This window comes from Pecten maximus, chromosome 5, assembly GCF_902652985.1.
Source record: "Pecten maximus chromosome 5, xPecMax1.1, whole genome shotgun sequence".
Lineage (NCBI taxonomy): Eukaryota > Metazoa > Mollusca > Bivalvia > Pectinida > Pectinidae > Pecten > Pecten maximus.
The window spans coordinates 14,704,195-14,724,045 of NC_047019.1; the positions used below are offsets into that span (position 1 = coordinate 14,704,195).

The following is a 19,851-nucleotide window of genomic DNA, read 5'->3' on the forward strand; positions in this document are numbered from 1 at the left end:
CAATAAGCCCATGGGGCCACCACCTACTTACAGTTTATGAGCTAGTCCTCTGGGTTTATTACATGATAAATGCGACACATATGCTAACGGCCAACAGTAGGACAATTTTTTTTTTTACATCTGGACATTTTTGCAATAAATTACTACTTGTACTGAAAAGAACTGTGATAGGTTTACTCAACACGCTGGTTTCACATTAAACAATTAACACATAATTCATTGTTCTCCATTAATTAAGATAAAGAATAGAATTTCCAATCCACCACTCTTTTTATAAAGTAGCTGTTTAAGAATCAAATTTTATTGTTCACAAATTTTCTTTATAATTGATCCCTTTTAGATAAATTACTTTATATTTACAGAGCCATCTTGTATCTTACTGAAGAGTAAACAGACAATTGAATTTCTTTCCCTTAACAACCCTGGAATGAGGCTGAACGGCTTGGTGAACGTTTAAGCTTTCATGGCCTAGGGTAATTATGCCATCTACCGTAACTCATTATTTTTCGATTACGGAATATTCACAATGCAGATTTTATGCAATGTCCTCAATCTTTATACTGCTATTAGCACAGAAGATCTGTTGTCGGAAAGAAAGGGTGTGCTGCCAGGTCGGCAGGGGACATGACAAGACATAATTATGGGGGTACTTTCTCACCAAGATTGGATCCAGGGCAAGGAATCTGTGGCAACTGCCGGCAAGTGTTGGAATATGAATTGTTAAATATGGCAGATAGCTTAAGAGACATGCTGAGACAATTTACAGGATAACAAATCTTATGTTTTTATGGCACTGAAAGTAGAGTAATCATTGATTGTCCTGATTACAGTCATACATATTTATATTACAGATTTTATCTATCTAATCTAAAGCATTTGCTTCTAGTTGTCTATTCCTGTCTCCAGTTTCCCTCAATGAAATAAATTCAATAGAAACCATGGAGATCTATAAAATGTCAAAATTTAAGAATGGTTGAAAACAGATGCCTTCCAAATATAATTTCCACAAACAAATATCAATATATGGTCGTTAATCCCTACAGGCGGAATGAGGCAGCAACACGGTCTCTCAGATCCTCTATACATACCAGATGCCTCACCACCAACTCAAGTGTGAAGGTGAAAGAAGGGCAAAAAGTTAAAAAGGAAAATTGTATATGGAATGTACATCCTTCTCACAGAGGGCAATTGGAGGTTGTGCTGACCTATAATAGGAAACATGTCCTGTGTTTCCCTTTATATTTAATGGAATATATGCTCCCTAAATGGAGCTTGAAACACATACCTTTGTGGTAATGCATTCTTCAAATAGTTTAAGTAACAGAAGTATATAATAATGTTTTTGGAGTCCTGAAATAATTTGTGTATAGTACTTGTATGTATGGATATGGTCACACTACAGCGGAGACATTCATATAGACACAGATAATCCTCTAGTCCAGAATAACAGCCCATTCATATAGATCTCCTGTACACAGAATTCTACATAGTACTTCCATATTAAGACAACACAAGCCAAGCCACAATATTCTTTAAATTAATGTAATACATCGAAAATGAATTTAATATAAATATCAACAGCTGTATATTTAGTTTAAGCAAGTCACATCTTTCAACTATATTAGTACTGATTAAGTACCTTGAAAGTTCTATATTTCTTATTTATCCTGTATTTAGCATGAGGGACAGGGGCGGGGGCAGGGCAGGGCAGGGGCAGATACACAACTTAATTCCTGAGGGTGAGGGGTAAATGTTTGCATTATTTTTGAACTGTAATTAGATATTGTTGAGTATATTTACAGACATTATTATTGGATACATGAAGTACATAAGTGTCCAAAGCTTATATTATTAAGCCTTTGACATGTAAGAAAATAATTATTATATATAAATTAGACCATGAGCTTTATGAATCTTGATCATAACAACACTGTCTGCACAACTCATGTTTAAGCATATCATTGGTGCATCTAGAAAAAGTAAATTGTCCAAAAAAATTCCCCCCCACACTGATAAAGACAAAGCTCATCAGTAGGAATTAAGAGAAGCTGATATGGATTGATCTGATGTGGTTGCTATGGTGATTGTACTACAGAGGGTCTGGTACAGGAAACTTCCCTATAATTCATGGTCATCACTGCTAATCCCTCAGGGACAATTTGTCCAGGGTTTAGTCTAGGGATCAATGAAATTAAAATGGGGTCCAGAGCATCTTGGGTTTCAGGAGAAAGGCATTGGATATTTGCACATAAGGTGTTAATTACAAGTCTTACAGCAACACCAGTCAATAACTCACAGAGCAACATTTCGGACAAATTCAGGAGGACCAAATCACAATATTTTGGAATAATCATTTTAGTATATTATAGTAGTAATTATCTAGATCATCTTCAAATTGATCATTTGAGTTCCATTTGTAAACTGACCGAATATTAATACCTAACATTTAAAAAAAAAAAGATGAAATCTAAAATTGCAAACATTTTAATGTTTATTATTGTTTCAAATATCTTCATATCTTATTTATTTACATTTTTTGTATTTTAATTTTGCTACAAAGAATGAAATTATTTAACAGATATAATCTCCGTAAGTACATACAACCACTGAAAATCCAATTCAAATAAGTTCTTGAGACGACACCTCATGGATTAGGATTACCATGACTGTGTACTGCATATGCTATACAGTAGGGTAATGACAAAAGACAAGATTACTAAACTCAAAAGATGTGCCACACTTCGATATTTCAATTTATAAACACAGGAAAATCACCTTTGGCCAAAGCTAACATAAATATGAAATTGCATGGAACTGAACACAGCGCCATCTTAAATGCCAATCACTAAATTGGGATCAGTTAGCCTAGATAAGCCCGCGCTGTTTTTCCAGGTATGACAATTTTACCTACAGGCCATGCATGCATTCCAATATGTCCAGTCAAATTTGAACAGAATCAATGTTGACCAAGGGCCTGGGGTGCATTTAGTGTGGATGGTCAAAACCGGTACCTGTACAGGTATAGACAGGGCCTACAGGTGGAGTTTGGTCCAGGAAGTGTGAAAGATATATATGTGACTATATATATAGTAGAGGTATATATAACGATTTTATGACAGGAATTGTCATGACCAGACCATGTAGTGACCCTACTAGGGACATAATTGATTTTATTAGTGGGAGTAGACGACATCCATGATACAATGCTTACATATACTGGTACATGTACATCATCTAAGGTGGAGTCCGCAATTGTGAAAAAAACTTATATAGGTCACTAACATACACTTATTGCGTTATACACTAAGGGAGAATCATTCTTTTAGCTACAGAGTATTTACTTATCCTATATATATAGCATCCTATATTCTTAACATTAAAATTTGCTCATATTGTCAGTCATTGGTTATCTAAACTTGCTGGCTTTAAACCAAAATAACTTTTACATTACAAATTATGTAATGGCAGAAATACAAGGTCATCAAATTTTAAAGTTCACCTGTACACAGATATAAACACACAATGATAAACAATGCTTGGAATCAACTGTCACCCAATGTTTGTACTGCATGACTGGCAGACAATGCAAGCTATTTATAGCCACCAGCCTCTCTATCTGACAAGTCCTAACTCTAGCCCTGGGGCATAACATTCAATGATGCATTGCTGATATTGAACTAAAATAGGGCAAAGTCAGTTGCACACCAATTGTAGGTAACCCTATAGCTCATTCTCTCACCTGGTAAAGCTCACCTTTATTCCTCAGCCAACTCCCTTTTACACATTTGACAAATTAAATAACACAGTGAGTTTGACTATTCCCTCCGACAACTTGCATCCTTAAACTTATGACAACTAAATCTCTGATAACTAACACCTCTCAAAAACAAACTTAATCTCCAATAAATAACGCCCCTACCTACTGACAACCAACCCCTACATACCCTTAAACCCATGATAACTAATAATATAATGCCCCTAAACACCTGACAACTAACAACCCTAAATCTCTGACAACTAAAACCCTTACACTCTGTCAATCAACATGCCTTTCGCCTCAGACAACAAACACCCCTAAACATCTGACAACTAACACACCCCTAAACACCTGACAACTAACACACCCCTAAACATCTGACAACTAACACACCCCTAAACACCTGACAACTAACAACCCTAAATCTCTGACAACTAATACCCTTACGCTCACACCTTTCGCCTCAGACAACAAACACCCCCAAACATCTGACAACTAACCCACACACCTCTGTCAACTAACATGCCTTTCCCTTCAGACAATGAACACCCCTAAACCCTGTGACAACTAATTAACACTTTCTTAACCTCTGACAACTAACACTCTCTTAACCTCTGACAACTAACACTCTCTTAACCTCTGACAACTAACACTCTCTTAACCTCTGACAACTAACACTCTCTTAACCTCTGACAACTAACACTCTCTTAACCTCTGACAACTAACCCACCATTCCTGTTTGGCACTGACATATTTTTCCCTATTTTTACATTCTTCTATTGATCAACTTGTGATTTACCATGTTAAGAAATAATGTAGACGATCAGGCTGTAAAAATACAGTTCCAGTTATCATTCAACATGCATAATGGCATGATGACATTCAAAGTCAGCATGAAATTACATACCATGGGAATAGTAGGTTACCAATTCCTTCCAATAGGTCAGAACTATCATGTTATACATTCTTCAATTGAAATCGAAATCTAGCACACTATTCATGTCAATATCATGATAGATCAGAAAAGTATGTGTCTCCCGCAAAAAAAAAATGAGTTAAAAGATCATTTTAAGGAATTCTTAACAAGGATTTTAAATTCAAATTTCAACTACCGATAGTACGTTAAAATATTTATTTTCAAAAACAAAACACATCCCATAAAAGCACTACAGCAGTTACTTCCAGACAAAATAATAGTAGTCTTCTAGACTACTGTGATGATCCAGTGAAAGATCTCGGCCCGTGTGTGGTGGAAGTTTCCAGCTCCAGTGGACATGAGAACATATTGGTCTGGTGGACATGGATCTGTATCACATTGATTTAAGCTCCTCTAAATGTCCTGGTTTTGGTTTATTTTGTTTAACGTCCTATTAACAGTCATGGCCATTTAAGGAATTGCCAGATTTTGGAGGTGGAGGAAAGTCAGAGTACCCGGAGAAAAACCACCAAACTATGGTCAGTACCTGGCAACTGCCCCACGTAGGTTTCAAACTTGCAGCACACAGGTGGAGGGCTAGTGATAAAGTGTCCGGACACCATAACCACTCAGCCACCGCAGTCCCCTTATATTATGGGGAAGAAAGGTGGCTGGAATGTCCGGGTCAATTTGTCAAGTATCAGATTTTTTGGCTCCAATCATGAAAATTTATTTTTGAAACACAATTAAACATTGCCAACATGTATAAGTATAGGAAACTATATTTTTTTTATAAACATAAGTGAACACTTTAGAATTTATTTATGGTTTTCTTTATTTCATTACTAGAAATATATATATGGCATGCAGGCAGACTATGAACTCACATTTTTATTATATTATTTTTTTTTTTAATAAAATGATATTTCTGATAACCAGTTGTTACATATGTCTGTGCCATCATAACATTCTAAGTGAGAAAATAACTTGATACTGGATCACATACCAGAGTTATAAAGTATATACTGAGTCACTAGCAAACTATATCTATGAATCAGACATCACTATTCATACATTGATACTTTCCTATATTAAACTTGTTATTTAATTAGATATACAATTATAACCTATTTCTAATGTTTTTATGCCTTAATTTAGTTTTAAAAAATCTTTAAATATCAATATTTATTTCGGTATTGTATATTTAAACCGTAAAAAATCATTGTTGTCATATGGATTTCCTTGTACATGTGTATTCTAGGAAGTAGGTCATGTCACCAGCCAGGGGAGACAAACTGACAACATTGGCACACCTGTACAGGTAAAACTTCAAGGTGTGCCAGGAAACCAATCAAAATAACAGCCCTGTGGTCAAACATTTGTGAATGAAAACACACAAATATGTTCAATGGTACTGAAGCCCCTGTGTTGGACCTGGGAATCAACACATCATGAAATCTCAATTGTTTTCTTAGGCAAAAAGGGGGCGGCCATCTTGGAAATTTTGTTGACGATTTGTGACACCTGAGAATTTACCTGTACATCAAAACTTAACTTCGAGTACATAAATGCAACATACTTGATCGCACAAGTGAATATATATCACAAATAAATGATCTTTCATATAAAAATCATGCATAAAATAAATATTTACCTCGTTTGGTTGGCTAAGTTCAAATAAATCGTAATGATCCTGATTCCACTGGGTAATAAGATTCGAGAGCCGCTGCCTCTCCTGTGCCTTCTCTGCCGCATTCATAATGGCAGGTATTTATCCATGAAACAATTGTAGAAATAAAACAATATTATATCCGATTGTCACCTCATATCAAGTTGTAGTTTCCTGTCGAATTACTATATACACTTCACAAGCTTCCGTATTGCTAAGAGAAGCTTTCAAACGGATTCTACGATATCTTGCTATTACGCGCATGCGCCACTCCCACGTTTGATATGCAAATTTTCCAAGGTGCCCGCACCCTTGCGTTATCAGGGGTCGTCTCACAGGTGAAACGGAACTCGAATAAATAGGCAGAAGGGACGCAACTCGAACAAAACCACCCATACTATCATTTAAAAGTAGGAGGGGAAATTACATTTATAAAAAAATATATATATATCAAAAATGGATATCAGTATTTATAAAATCCCTTGGTTTAAGCTTAGGAAGGAATAAGATATTGTTAAACTAGAAGATTACTGAACAAATACTGATTGAACATAACAATGTAACGTATAACTTCAAAATATAATAGAATTAACATACATTTACTCTGATAAATTAATGTAAACTGCTTTTTTCTTGCATAACAAGATTTATACTAAAGATCGTATCGTGAGAACCCAAGTAGAAAATGGATACGTTGATTTGCCAAAAGATATAGATAAATGAATAAAATTAATTTTAAAAAACCCAACATATTAAGTTATGTAGAATTCAAAAAACCGTTGACTATTGAACAGTAGCCAGTTTTATAACGTTCCTATCTATGGTGATACATTTTGTTCCAAACTTATTAACTTTATGCTGCGTAAACAAATCATCCATTCGGATTCAAAACGGAACAATACTAACTTTCTAGATATGGGATACAAAATCCTGATAAATATCGTCAACTATTAACAGAGCCTGTCCGGATCTCGCAGATGGGTTTAATACGAACTTTCCTTACTACTGGAACCCATATAAATGATACCAACTGTTCGGATTATTTGAATCTAGATTAGCATGAACTGTGGAGGTAATTAGAATCCGGATTAACAGTAACTCTCGCCTGAGATTATCAAGTTGATATTACTGTCCAGAGTACAGAAATATATAATACTCAAACTTTTCAGATTATTGTTTATTATGTCCATATAGGCATGATAGGATGAATCAATATAGGTAACAAACTATACCCGTGTATATTTTGTTAATGTATATTGATTAAAGAGTTCAGATTCGTTTTAACCATCCGGATAACTGTTGTCGAGATTAACTTCCAGCGTATGGGTTAATTAAGTCGAAAATGGCATAGACTACTGATATTAGGATTCCTGAGGTCAGATTGGACAGAACAAATGGGTACGTTAAGATTTTACACAAACCGCACAGATTGTTGAAACCCAGATTGACACACTATCATCAAGATATTGGATTCCAGATTAACAGAATAGAGATTTAACGAACTGTACAGAATTTTGATTTCAAGATTCCAAGATTTTTATTCACAAACGCAGATACACTAATATGCGCAACAATAAGTCTACAGACAGCATAATCTATTGTAAATACACACCACACACCACGCAATATTATGGCAAACGTTAGCTTCAAGAAACTTTCAGACTTATTAAACCGAATTGAAATGAATTAACCCACTTATCTGAACCCAATGAAAACAAGCAGGTCGAATTATTGATGCTTGATAACCGAGATTTCACATTTGATCATGCAACATTTATTGTAATGCCCAAACTTTAAATAGTTTTGAAATACGAACTACAGACTCAGTACATTGATGGCGAGTATAACAGGCGCGGATCCAGGAATTTGAAAAGGGAGGGGGGGGGGGGGGGGGGGGGGGGGGGGGGTCCAGTAATTTAGTGGTAATGCGAGCGCCATAGGCGCGAGCCAAATTTGGCGAGGGGTCTGGAGGCCAAAATTCCGGAAAATTGGCATAGGCTTTTTTCCTCATCCGAAAAAGGGGGACCCCCAGGACCACCCCACCCCCACCCCCTGGATCCGCTAGCGTATAATGTTGTTAAAGAAAAGATAGATCCCAGCTTTCCAAATGACGATTTACTCCATATTTTTACCAAATAACTTAAAACTAAAATACAAAGGTTAAAAAAGTATCTTTATTTACATTCAAATTAATAAAACAAAAGATATCTTGTAATTTAAGAATCTTTCAAATTCGTTTGGTAATTTTGAAATACATTGAATTGCGATCTTTAAACAAGGGAGACAACTCCATTCATCTACAACACTTTGGCATGGTTATGCGGATTTTAAAATCAAGCAGATTAAGCAACTATTACCATTAGCGAGTCAATATGCCTGAAATAAACTATAAGCTGTTTGATGGCAAATTATCACTTATAAAATAATTTTCACAGATAAATGACGTCACTAGAGCGACAGGGTGTGATATCCATTCAATGAAGTAAAATCACATATGATACATCAAAATTTAGGTTTTCTGAAATATACTTGTGACGTACACTGGATTAATTGAATTTGCAAAAAAAAACCTACATCATTATTACATAAAAGGATCGGACGTAAGTTATCACAAGTTATCAATGCCCTCTCCTTTATACAAGTATACATATATCAAACTTAGCAATGGCCTAATGATAATCAGCACATATACGGGCAAGATGTCAGGCAATTCAGGTCAAATTCAGGTCAATTTCAGGCCAATATTTTTTTCAGCTCAAATTTACCTCAACATTTTGCCAGTGTATTTGCATAGTATTGGATAACATGCTTATTGTGTGAGAAAATGATAATATAAATTCGTTATATCCACTAAATAGTGACATCACCTAATGGTCATAGTGACATCACCTAATGGTCATAGTGACATCACCTAATGGTTATAGTGACATCACCTAATGGTTATAGTGACATCACCTAATGGTTATAGTGACATCACCTAATGGTTGTAGTGACATCACCTAATGGTCATAGTGACATCACCTAATGGTTATAGTGACATCACCTTATGGTTATAGTGACATCACCTTATGGTTATAGTGACATCACCTAATGGTTATAGTGACATCACCTAATGGTTATAGTGACATCACCTAATGGTTATAGTGACATCACCTAATGGTTATAGTGACATCACCTAATGGTTATAGTGACGTCACCTAATGGTTATAGTGACATCACCTAATGGTCATAGTGACATCACCTAATGGTTATAGTGACATCACCTAATGGTTATAGTGACATCACCTAATGGTCACAATGACATCACCTAATGGTTATAGTGACATCGCCTAATGGTTATAGTGACATCACCTAATGGTTATAGTGACATCGCCTAATGGTTATAGTGACACCACCTAATGGTTATAGTGACATCACCTAATGGTTATAGTGACACCACCTTATGGTTATAGTGACACCACCTATTGGTTATAGTGACATCACCTAATGGTTGTAGTGATGTCACCTAATGCATTGGTTATAGTGACATCACCTAATGGTTATAGTGACACCACCTAATGGTTATAGTGACATCACCTAATGGTTATAGTGACATCACCTAATGGTTATAGTGACATCATCTAATGGTTATAGTGATATCACCTAATGGTTATAGTGATGTCACCTAATGGTTATAGTGACGTCACCTAATGGTCATAGTGACATCACCTAATGGTCATAGTGACATCACCTAATGGTTATAGTGACACCACCTAATGGTTATAATGACATCACCTAATGGTTGTAGTGATATCACCTAATGGTTACAGTGACATCACATAATGGTTATACTGATGTCACCTGATGGTTATAGTGACATTATCTAATGGTTATTCACTATCCCTCTCTAAAACAAAATCGAAATTGTAAACATGCCATCTTGTCAAAAAAGCATGTTGTAGAATTTAATATTGAAAGTATAAATTGTATTACTTGTGATCAATTCCCTTGTATAAACAAAGATGCTAATAAAATGTGTGTAAACCAATCAAATTTCAACAGTGTACAGAACGATAAATAAAGTGTTAATTTTCATCCATCACAGGAGATCGTTTATCTCCCACGTTGATGACAACATCCGGGAGATGTTTACTCCATTTTTTGTTGTTGTTTTTTGTTATGTATTTCACGGCTTACAGCGTTAAGTAACATATTTTCTTCTGTTCGTTCGTTCGTTCGTTCGTTCGTTCGTTCATTCAACCTGAAGCCTCACGGCTCATAAGTATGTACACGGGAACATCAATTTCAACTATATAATTATACTATACAATATGTAAACCTAATGTAGACCAAACAATAGGCGTAATTGTTGATAGATACAATGTATATGTTGTAACAACGTATCATTAGCCTCTTAAAAATGACTACTACACGTATTTACGCCGGTTAAACGTAATAAAAAGTTATCGGTTATGAAATGGAAATCTAGCCATCGAGTATGTTTAAACAATTTGTTTGTTAGTAAAGCCTTTCTCTTAGCAAAAACATTGGACCATTGTTTCCCTATTACCATACTTAAGACTCAAAACTATGAAAAAAAATTCTGATGTAACATAAAGAATATGATTACATTATATATACATATTTTAGACATGCGCGGATACGTAGTTTCTTATTGACGTGTTGTAGCGCGATCGTCGAAGTATGCAGACAGAATCGGCGAGAAAAATGGTAAAAATGTAACGAAGGGTGATGTTATATCGTAGATAAGTTAAACTGTCACTTCTCGCGCTCCATGACTTCTTAAATAGCAGGACGAAGCCAAATATTTGCACCCTCTCTGAATCCGACTGTTTATACTTCAGCTTGGTATCAAAATATGTTCTTAGAATTCTGCAGAAACAGCATTTCTATGAATAGACAGGAACTTAAAATTTCACGTAAATGTGTCTTTGTCCTCGACGTCATAATTCTTCCGAAAGTTGAGCGCCCGGTCCAGTTTGAATACATGGCATAAAATATCAAACATGGCCGCTTCTGCTTTCATTGCCTCTCCCGCCAAAGCTTGTCACTACGTTTGAGTGACAGATGAGAGCCGAAATGTTAATGCTCAATACTGGTCAGTATGTCAATTGCGGACGATATGATTAAGTTTATTAAGTTGATCAGTTTTTCCTCCATGAGGAATTTCGTTATAATTCATTAGGATTCTCACGGATATGAATCATCGGTCCCCATGGTTTATTGCACTACGTTACACTTATCGCCGTGATAAGTGTACATAGCGTAGAAAGGTGACAAATGTAGCGTAGCGTAGAACGGGTCAACAATTGAGTGTAGCGTAGCGTAGAACGATGACAATTGAGTGTAGCGTATAAAAGTGACATGTGTAGCGTAGCGTAGAACGGTGAAAAGTCTAGCGTAGCGTATAAAGGTGTCAAGTGTAGCGTAGCGTAGAACGGTGACAATTAAGTGTAGCGTGGCGTAGAACGGTGATAAGTCTAGCGTAGTGTATAAACGTGACATGTGTAGCGTAGCGTAGAACGGTGACGAGTGTAGCGTAGCGTAGTGCAATAAAGCGTTGGTATTCGACGATGACGGGTAGTGTAGTTTGTCATCCTACACATTCGCCCTCATCTGGGTTTCAATTAGTGTACGCAGGTCTATTTGCAGTGATTCATAGAAATGTTATACCAGCTATGACCGGAAACTAGACCTCCATTGTATACATGTACTCTTACCTGTGGTACCTCTATTTGTGTGATCTTTGTTTGTTTGCCTGTTTACAGAGTTTATCTCCCCGTGAATAGTCAATGTCATTTTGAGGCGGGTCTCATTGTAGTAGTTGGTGACTACCTCACTGAACAACATACGGGATGCCCGTCGCATACCATCCAGAGCAATTACGTAGGGTTTAATCTAATGTCTTGCCCAAGGATACGAGCACGACAGTACAGACTGGCCCGTTACTCAGCTTCCAGAGGGAAGAAACCGTCACGGGTAGGGAGCAGTAGATGTAAATTAGGTGTATCGAACGGTCCCTCCAGTCCCCATAGAAGGGACCACACGGACCATAATTAGAACAGGGACTAACATGATCTATAGATATGAGGGACCACACGAACCATAATTAGAACAGGGACTAACATGATCTATAGATATGAGGGACCATGATTAGAACAGGGACTAACATGATCTATAGATATACAAGGGTCATAGTTATAACAGGGACTAACCTGATCTATAAATATGAGGGACCACAAGGGTCATAAGTAGAACAGGGACTAACATGATCTATAGATCAGGTTAGTCCCTGTTATAATGGATATAAATACATGGACTCGGTTGGAAACAGTCGATGGCTCAAGCTCAGGTCGATCAGATCAAGAAAGAAGTTGTCAGCGTAACAGAAATTTCAAGTAACAAAGTCGTTTGTCGTCTCAGTCCTACACAGGAAATCATCGTCAGAAAAATCAAAGGTAAGACCAGAATTTGTTTGCTTGAAGAGGGAAAGAAAACGAGACTATCGGGTGAATTTCTGGAGAAGATTTTAACTGTATCGGAGAGTTTATGGCTTATTTGTGCGTTTGTAAAAAAAAAATACATGGACAATGTTACAGACAGTGTGAGTGTTAATCACTGTTCATCAGCAATCTGTCCACGTCATCCATCGTTCATCAAGTGTAGCAAGCGCCTAAATACATTTACTCATTGGCCAAAACACCGCTTTCATTCACCATATCAACTTGCAAATAACGGGTTTTTCTACACAGGTACTGAAGATTGTGTTACTTGTTTCATGTGTGGAGTTTCTCTCAAACATTGGACCTATTTCGACGATATCAAGGACGAACATATACGGTGGTCAAAAGATTGTGTTTACCAACAAATGGTGTTCAACTTTAAACGCATGTCTTTAGACAGTTAAGAAATGGACACAGCCGTATTTGCTAAAGAACTTCAGACATATTTAGTCAAGAAATAAAAGAGAAAGTCTATCGGAGAACGCTAAAAAAACTGTTATGTCTCTCTTATGCATTTGAGGTAAGATTGAAAATAACGGAACTATTGTTTGTTCGGGATGTAAAGAAGGACTTGCTAATCAACTCGGACATACATGTGTAATGCGTTCGGGTGAGGATGTGATCGACTTACATTTCGATGAAGCGTTGACATGTGTTAATCATACAGAAGTGGAGAAGATTTGGCAGGAGTTTATCATTCAATCTCACATTCCTGCTGCATCGTTGCACATTTCCATGGAAGATTTTCGAGACGAATACAATGTAAAGCGGTGCTATAGTGACAAAATAAAGAAATATACGAAGAAAATTGGCAGAGTGAAATCAAATGATTTCATTTGATTAAATGGATACTGCTATATCTCGCCCAGTCCATCAATATATGACCAGCTGTGTCGATCGCCTGATGACATTTCATAAATGGAACTGTAAACTTCGTCAAACTCCATATCAATTAGCCATAGGTGGATTATTTTATCGAGGTGTCAAAGATTATGTGACTTTTTATAAGTGTGGAAAAACATTGAAATATTGGAAACATAGAAACTTTTCCCTTGAATGTACCGAGGAACATTGGCCTTTACTGCACTAGCACAGTTAAATTAGATATGGAGTCATCGGAAGAAATCAGTATGCATAGCTTACTAAAGCTGACGTATGCGAATCATATAAGAGAAAGCATGAGAGAAAGACAATGTCAGTTGGCAGATGCTTTTATTCATTTGGATGATATTGTTGTCATTCGCGATTTTATACGAGAAACAATCCGCTTTGAAATTCAGAGAGGGATTAGAAACGCTTATATAGGACAATTATGCAATGCCGAATGGAGAGTGAATGAACTCAAAACGGAAAAATGGAAAAAAAAATGTATTATTAAAATGGTCAAATCCATGAATCGTGTAGAAGACTGGTTTCATAAACCATTATAAAAAGTTGTAAAAAATTGTAAAACACTTTGTAATAAAACACTGAATATGATACATGACTATCTCATTATCTTTCAAAATGTTAACCGAGGAAGAGAAGCGACGTATAGATGATGTATATTACAACCTCGAAAACGGAGGTGGATTTATGAGTCCAACGAAAGTTCATCAAGTATTGAGATCTCAAGGATTCACATCACCGGGTCTGTACAAGATTAGAGGATATATTCAGAGTCTAGACGATTACAGTTTACAAAAGCCAGTTAAGCGTTCATTTAAGAGAGCACGAGTGGAAGTAGCCGGTCCATACGAGCAATTTCAGGCCGATCTTGCCGACGTATCGAATCTCTCTAAACAGAACGGTAGTATTCGATTCCTGCTGGTTGTCATAGACGTATTCAGTCGATTCTTGTGGGTGGAACCTACAAAAACAAAAACGACGAAAGACGTATTAGATGCTTTTAGAAAGATATGCAGTCGCGCAAAAACTCCAAAACGTCTATATACCGATGTAGGTAAAGAATTTACCGGAATATTAATGAGAAAGTATTGTGAAGATAATGGTATCAAATATTACACTAGTCACAATGAACAGAAAGCCTCTATCGTTGAGCGCGTGATCAGAACGCTAAAACCATGATGTATATGTACTTTACCAAATACAGAACTTACGAATATGAAGACAAATTACAGGATTTCCGTTAAAAGTTATAACACAACACCTCATAGATCACTAAATGGTACAGCACCAAAAGACGTAAACAAAACAAATCAGGCTGATCTCTTTGCATAAATGTACCTCAGAAATAAACGTCCCAAAAAGAAAACCCGTTACATCAAAGAATGCAATGACTAAACGGAAACAAATCTTCAGGTTTAAGATTGGAAGTCTGGTCAGAATCTCACACTTAAAACAGCCATTTAAGCGAGCCTACCAACAGCAATGGTCATCTGAGATATTCAAGATCAACAAACGTTTCTTGCGTCAAGGCATACCCCAGTATCAATATCAGACTTTTTAAACGAACCAATCATTGGAAACTTTTATCAATCCGAACTACAGAGAGTAGATAAGGACGAAGACGCGTTATGGTATATAGAGGAAAAACTTCAAAAGCGCAAAAGGAACGGTCAAATCGAATGGTTAGTAAAATTTGAGGGTTGGCCGTCTAAATATAATCATTGGATAGCAGAGAAAGATATCAGAGACGTGAGCAAAGCCTAAGATGTCACATTACGTAGTCATTCACAGCGACAGAAGCACAAACTACTTTCCGCAAAATAAGCCTTATCATTTCGGCACACATTTCCAGACACCACTAAATCTGCATGGGACTTGGAAAGTAGCCTTAGTGGACATTACTTTAGCTACGAGCGGAACGAAGACTCGACAAAACTTATACTTACACAGCGACATCTGTGACGACAGCTTCGTCGATGGTGAAAAGGAAACGCTCCTACGCCCGGTTAGAGCAATAAGGGTATGTAACTGGTCTCAATCGTTCGATGTTCCATACTTCGTTCCTGTGAAAAAGTCGGAAGTTAGAGACGTAGAATTTTTTTTTATAAAGACGGGAAAGGGTGATCTCGCGTCATTCTTAAAAGATCGGGCAACGCTTACACTTCACTTTAAACAATATCCTTTCCTATCATGAACGTTTCAAAGATGTATGTACCCAATGTTGGTAAATGGATGAAGTATTATCAGGAGGTGGTGCATGGAAAAGAAAACGCTTATGTAAACAATACCAAACGGAACGTAAAACAATTTGGTGGAGGAATTTCACACAATGCGAACGAATTTATGATTCCAATAGACAAAAACGATAGAGAAGGAGAAAAATCCTTACCTGCACGCAAGGTAAACCTTAACATGGTCTCCCCCACTCAGCAAGTCGTCGAACAAGCCAAATCTCAGATGAAAAGAAAGCGTGCTCCAAAACGTAGTCAGTCTGTCAGGAAACGGCGACGAGTACACACTGTACAGCTGAAGAAACAGAAATCAAGTAAAGTAAAACGGATACAGCTGAAGAAACGTAAAACAAGTAAAGCTAAGGCAAATAAAGTGAAAAAAGGCAAAACAACGCTAAGAACAAAAAGGAAATCCGCGAAGAAGACCAATAAGAATCTAATATCTCAATGGCTGCGTTAAACAAAGATTTCTTCAGAGAAGCACAGCCTTCAGAATTGGCCATATTCGACCTTCCGCTAACACAGACAGCCGTAGAAAATGTTTATTATCATGATGTGTTACCAATATCTCAGATTACGAGTGATTCTGTGGTGGAATTTATAATTTCCGGGCAAAACGGTTTGGAATTAATGGATTTTCGTAATAGTCTGATATATGCTAAGGTAAAAATAACGAAAGCGGACGGAAGCGCCATCGCTTTAGATGAAGATGTAGGACCCGTCAATTTATTTTTACCCTCCTTATTTTCACAAGTGGAAGTTACTTTGCAGGGTAAGACCATCGTATCTACGACGAGTCATTATCCTTACAAGGCATACATACAAAGTTTACTGAAAAATTCCAAGGAATCAAAGACTGCTCAGTTTACCACGCAACTATGGAATCAGGACGACGAAGGGGGTATGGGCAAATATAGCCCAAGGACTGGATCAAACGATGCGTTACTTGAAAGAGCACAAATGTTTGAGGGGGGAAAGTGGTAGACCTGGTCGGGCCACTCTATCACGATCTGTTTAAAATGGATAGGTATCTATTAAATCAAGTAAATGTCAATGTTAAACTTTACCGTTCTAAACCGAGTTTCTATCTCTTGTCTGGTGCCACATCTCCCGATTACAAGATATCATTTGAAGACATTCGACTACGTGTAAGTAAAGTCAAGGTTAACCCGGCCGTTATCTACGCACAAAGTAAAGCTCTCGAGGTGACCAATGCAAAATATCCCTTTACTCAGACCATGATCAAACAGATGACCATCCCCATTGGAACGACAAATTTCACCTACGATAACATATTCCAAGGAATGAGACCGAACCTCGTGGGGTAGGATTCGTGAACGCTAGTGCAACCACCGGCGATTACGAACAGAACCCTTGGTTTTTCCAACCCTTTGACGTCACATCTATAGGATTGTACGTTGATGGAATACCAGTCGGCGGTAACCCTTTAAAACTCAAGTACAGTGCGACAGGTGGTCAGACTACGATTCCCGTTCTAAGGAACATGTTACAATCGACGGGGAAATGGCTCAACGATGCTGGTTCTAACATAGAGCGAGACGACATTGTAAAAGGATATGCACTCTATACCTTTGAGTTGGAACCTACCTTCCAAACCAATCAATATCTTACCTTGCTCAAACAGGGTAACGTCAGATTGGAGGTCATCTTTGGCACGGCACTGACCGCAGCGGTATCCGCCATCATTTATTGCGAATATCCAGGTTACTTCGAAAGAAATGATAATTATGTACAGGAATTCATTCAGAACTCATTTCCTTACTGTTTTGATAGAATGCATGCTCATCAATCATGTTGTTCCGAATTGTAAACACATTTTGTAGACTTCGCATAATCTGAAATAAAAAATGTAAATAGTAAAGTTTCGTATCTGTGTTATCATTTTACGACTGACAATGGCTTGGTATAGTAGAGAGAGTCTCCTGAAATTTCAATCCCCATGTCGAATCATGGTATGCGGTGCATCCGGTTCGGGGAAGACAGTTTTGACTCAAAAGATTATAGAAAACGCCAATGGTATGTTTAGCGAACCCGTCAAAAAGATAATCCTATGTTACGACACGTGGCAGCCCGTCTTTGATGAGTTGAGACGAAATTTGGAGGAAATAACTTTTCATCAAGGTTTGCCGAACGAGGATCAGTTTAACGATTGGGGGGATATAGAAGGTCATAAATTATTGGTGATAGATGATTGTATGGCGGAAGGAGTAGACAGTCAACACCTAATGAAAATGTTTTGTGTGAAATCTCACCATCAGAACTTTACTGTAATGTTTTTAGTACAGAACTTATTCCAGAAAGGAAAGGTCATGCGTACCTTGAGTCTAAATACACAATATTTCTTACTATTTAGAAATTATAGAGATCAATCCCAAGTCGAGACTTTAGGGAGACAGATATTCCCCAGACAAAACGCTTATTTCAATGAAGCTTATCAATTGGCAACATCAAATAGATTCGGATATTTATTGATAGATGTCTCACCTTCGAGTCCGAATGTAAATATAATCGACTTCCACTCCAATGTACCACCACTTCGCACCAAGATCTTGCCGGGAGAGGACACGGTATTGTATTTCCCTAAGAAATAGAAAATGATGTCAAGATCTCATTCTTATGAAGCAGGAGTGTTACCTAAAACGCCTAGTATAGCTTCTAGTCTGACATCTACCTATGAAAGATACTGGATTCACATCAACATATTGAAATGGACAGGGATAGTGGTTTTATTAGCGTTAACTAGCACATCCCTAACAATGGTAAGTCATTTGAAATATTTGAATACGACGAGTGACTGTGTCAAAATCGTGTCTACACCTGCAGATGAAAGTGAAATTATTCATCCGAGCGATATCAATAACACACTATGCAGTTACGTTAAACAATATTCCCTACCGGATGATTATTTCGTCACCGTATGTCGCTACCTAGGTCAACTACGGATCGATCTGAGACAATTCATAGACGGTAAAGCTTCCATCAAAGGAATTGCTTTGAATGTTCGACAGTGGAATTATTTGCAACGAATACATTCTAACATCGACACAGCTTTACAAAATGTACCGTGAAATTATAAAATTTGAGCAAACTTGAACGAATACTCATTTTTACAAATATTCTTGCAAGAGGTAACATCTCATAACTATGGAAACATTCGTAAAAGTTTTACTTATGGCTCACCAATGCGAATCCAGTCACCGCAGGCGGAGTCCTCTCGAATAGTCCAGTCACCACAGGCGGGACCCTCCGGGATTCAGTCACCACAGATGGGACCCTCCGGGATTCAGTCACCACAGGTGGGACCCCTCCGGGATTCAGTCACCACAGGCGGGACCCTCGGGGTTTCAGTCACCACAGGTGGGACCCTCCGGGATTCAGTCACCACAGGTGGGATCCTCCGGGATCCAGTCACCACAGGCGGCTCCTTCAAATACTCAGTCCATGGACGCCAGTCCCTCTGGAATCCAACATCAGCAGGAAAACCCATTCGGGCTACAATCACCGCAGGCGGAACCCTCGACGCAAGAGAGACATAGTTTTTCAGACGATGAGAGTTTAGAAGGGAATGCAAACATTAGAAACATATTCCCAAATTTCGAGGATGATAGTGATATACTCACATTTTTCACTAACACTAAAACGGAAGTGACTGAACACGTATCGAATCTGTGCAAAACATTGAGTGGGATTAAATGGTATTTGAACATTCGTGTATCATTGGAAAAGGAAGACAGAGAAGGTAATGTAATACGGGTCACACCTCACTTCCTGAGTTAAACTTACATATTATTACCAAATGAAACAGATGTAGAGCATGATATCAATTAAGCTTATCAGGGTCAGCATGGGTACTGAAAAAAGTCATC

General features: G+C 37.5%; 2 protein-coding genes across 5 annotated transcripts in view; both read right to left on the reverse strand.

Moving 5' to 3' along the window:
* The window catches only part of LOC117327259 (afadin-like), an 82,229-nt gene extending 75,632 nt beyond the window's left edge, over positions 1 to 6,597 (reverse strand). For all 3 annotated transcript variants that reach the window (XM_033884166.1, XM_033884165.1, XM_033884164.1), the window contains exon 1: positions 6,328 to 6,597. In XM_033884166.1, the coding sequence (XP_033740057.1) occupies positions 6,328 to 6,432 (105 nt within the window). In that variant the 5' untranslated portion in view covers positions 6,433 to 6,597. The remainder of the gene's footprint in view (positions 1 to 6,327) is intronic.
* Positions 6,598 to 14,052: 7,455 nt separating this feature from the next.
* Positions 14,053 to 18,275, reverse strand: LOC117327262. Of its 2 annotated transcripts, XR_004532603.1 has the most exons (4): positions 17,597 to 18,270; positions 16,123 to 16,259; positions 15,680 to 15,796; positions 14,053 to 14,694 (listed from the first exon to the last, which is right to left on the reverse strand). XR_004532603.1 is itself a non-coding variant. In XM_033884175.1 (3 exons), exons 1-3 carry the CDS (start codon positions 17,669 to 17,671, stop codon positions 14,544 to 14,546), a joined length of 363 nt encoding a protein of 120 aa, XP_033740066.1. In that variant the 5' UTR covers positions 17,672 to 18,275; the 3' UTR covers positions 14,053 to 14,543. The 2 variants fall into 2 exon arrangements, 1 of the variants encoding a protein (XP_033740066.1); XM_033884175.1 differs by lacking the exon at positions 15,680 to 15,796 and having other exon boundaries at positions 17,597 to 18,275.
* Positions 18,276 to 19,851: the final 1,576 nt, after the last annotated feature.

Coding starts and splice junctions, on each gene's coding strand:
- LOC117327262 (XM_033884175.1), bottom strand. CDS start 17,671: ATGATGGCGGATACCGCTGCGGTCAGTGCCGTGCCAAAGATGACCTCC. Junction 16,260..17,596: donor CGTTACCCTGTTTGAGCAAG/GTAAGATATTGA, acceptor CTGTTTCTTCAG/CTGTACAGTGTGTACTCGTC. Junction 14,695..16,122: donor AAGGTTTACCTTGCGTGCAG/GTAAGGATTTTT, acceptor TTGTTTTTGTAG/GTTCCACCCACAAGAATCGA.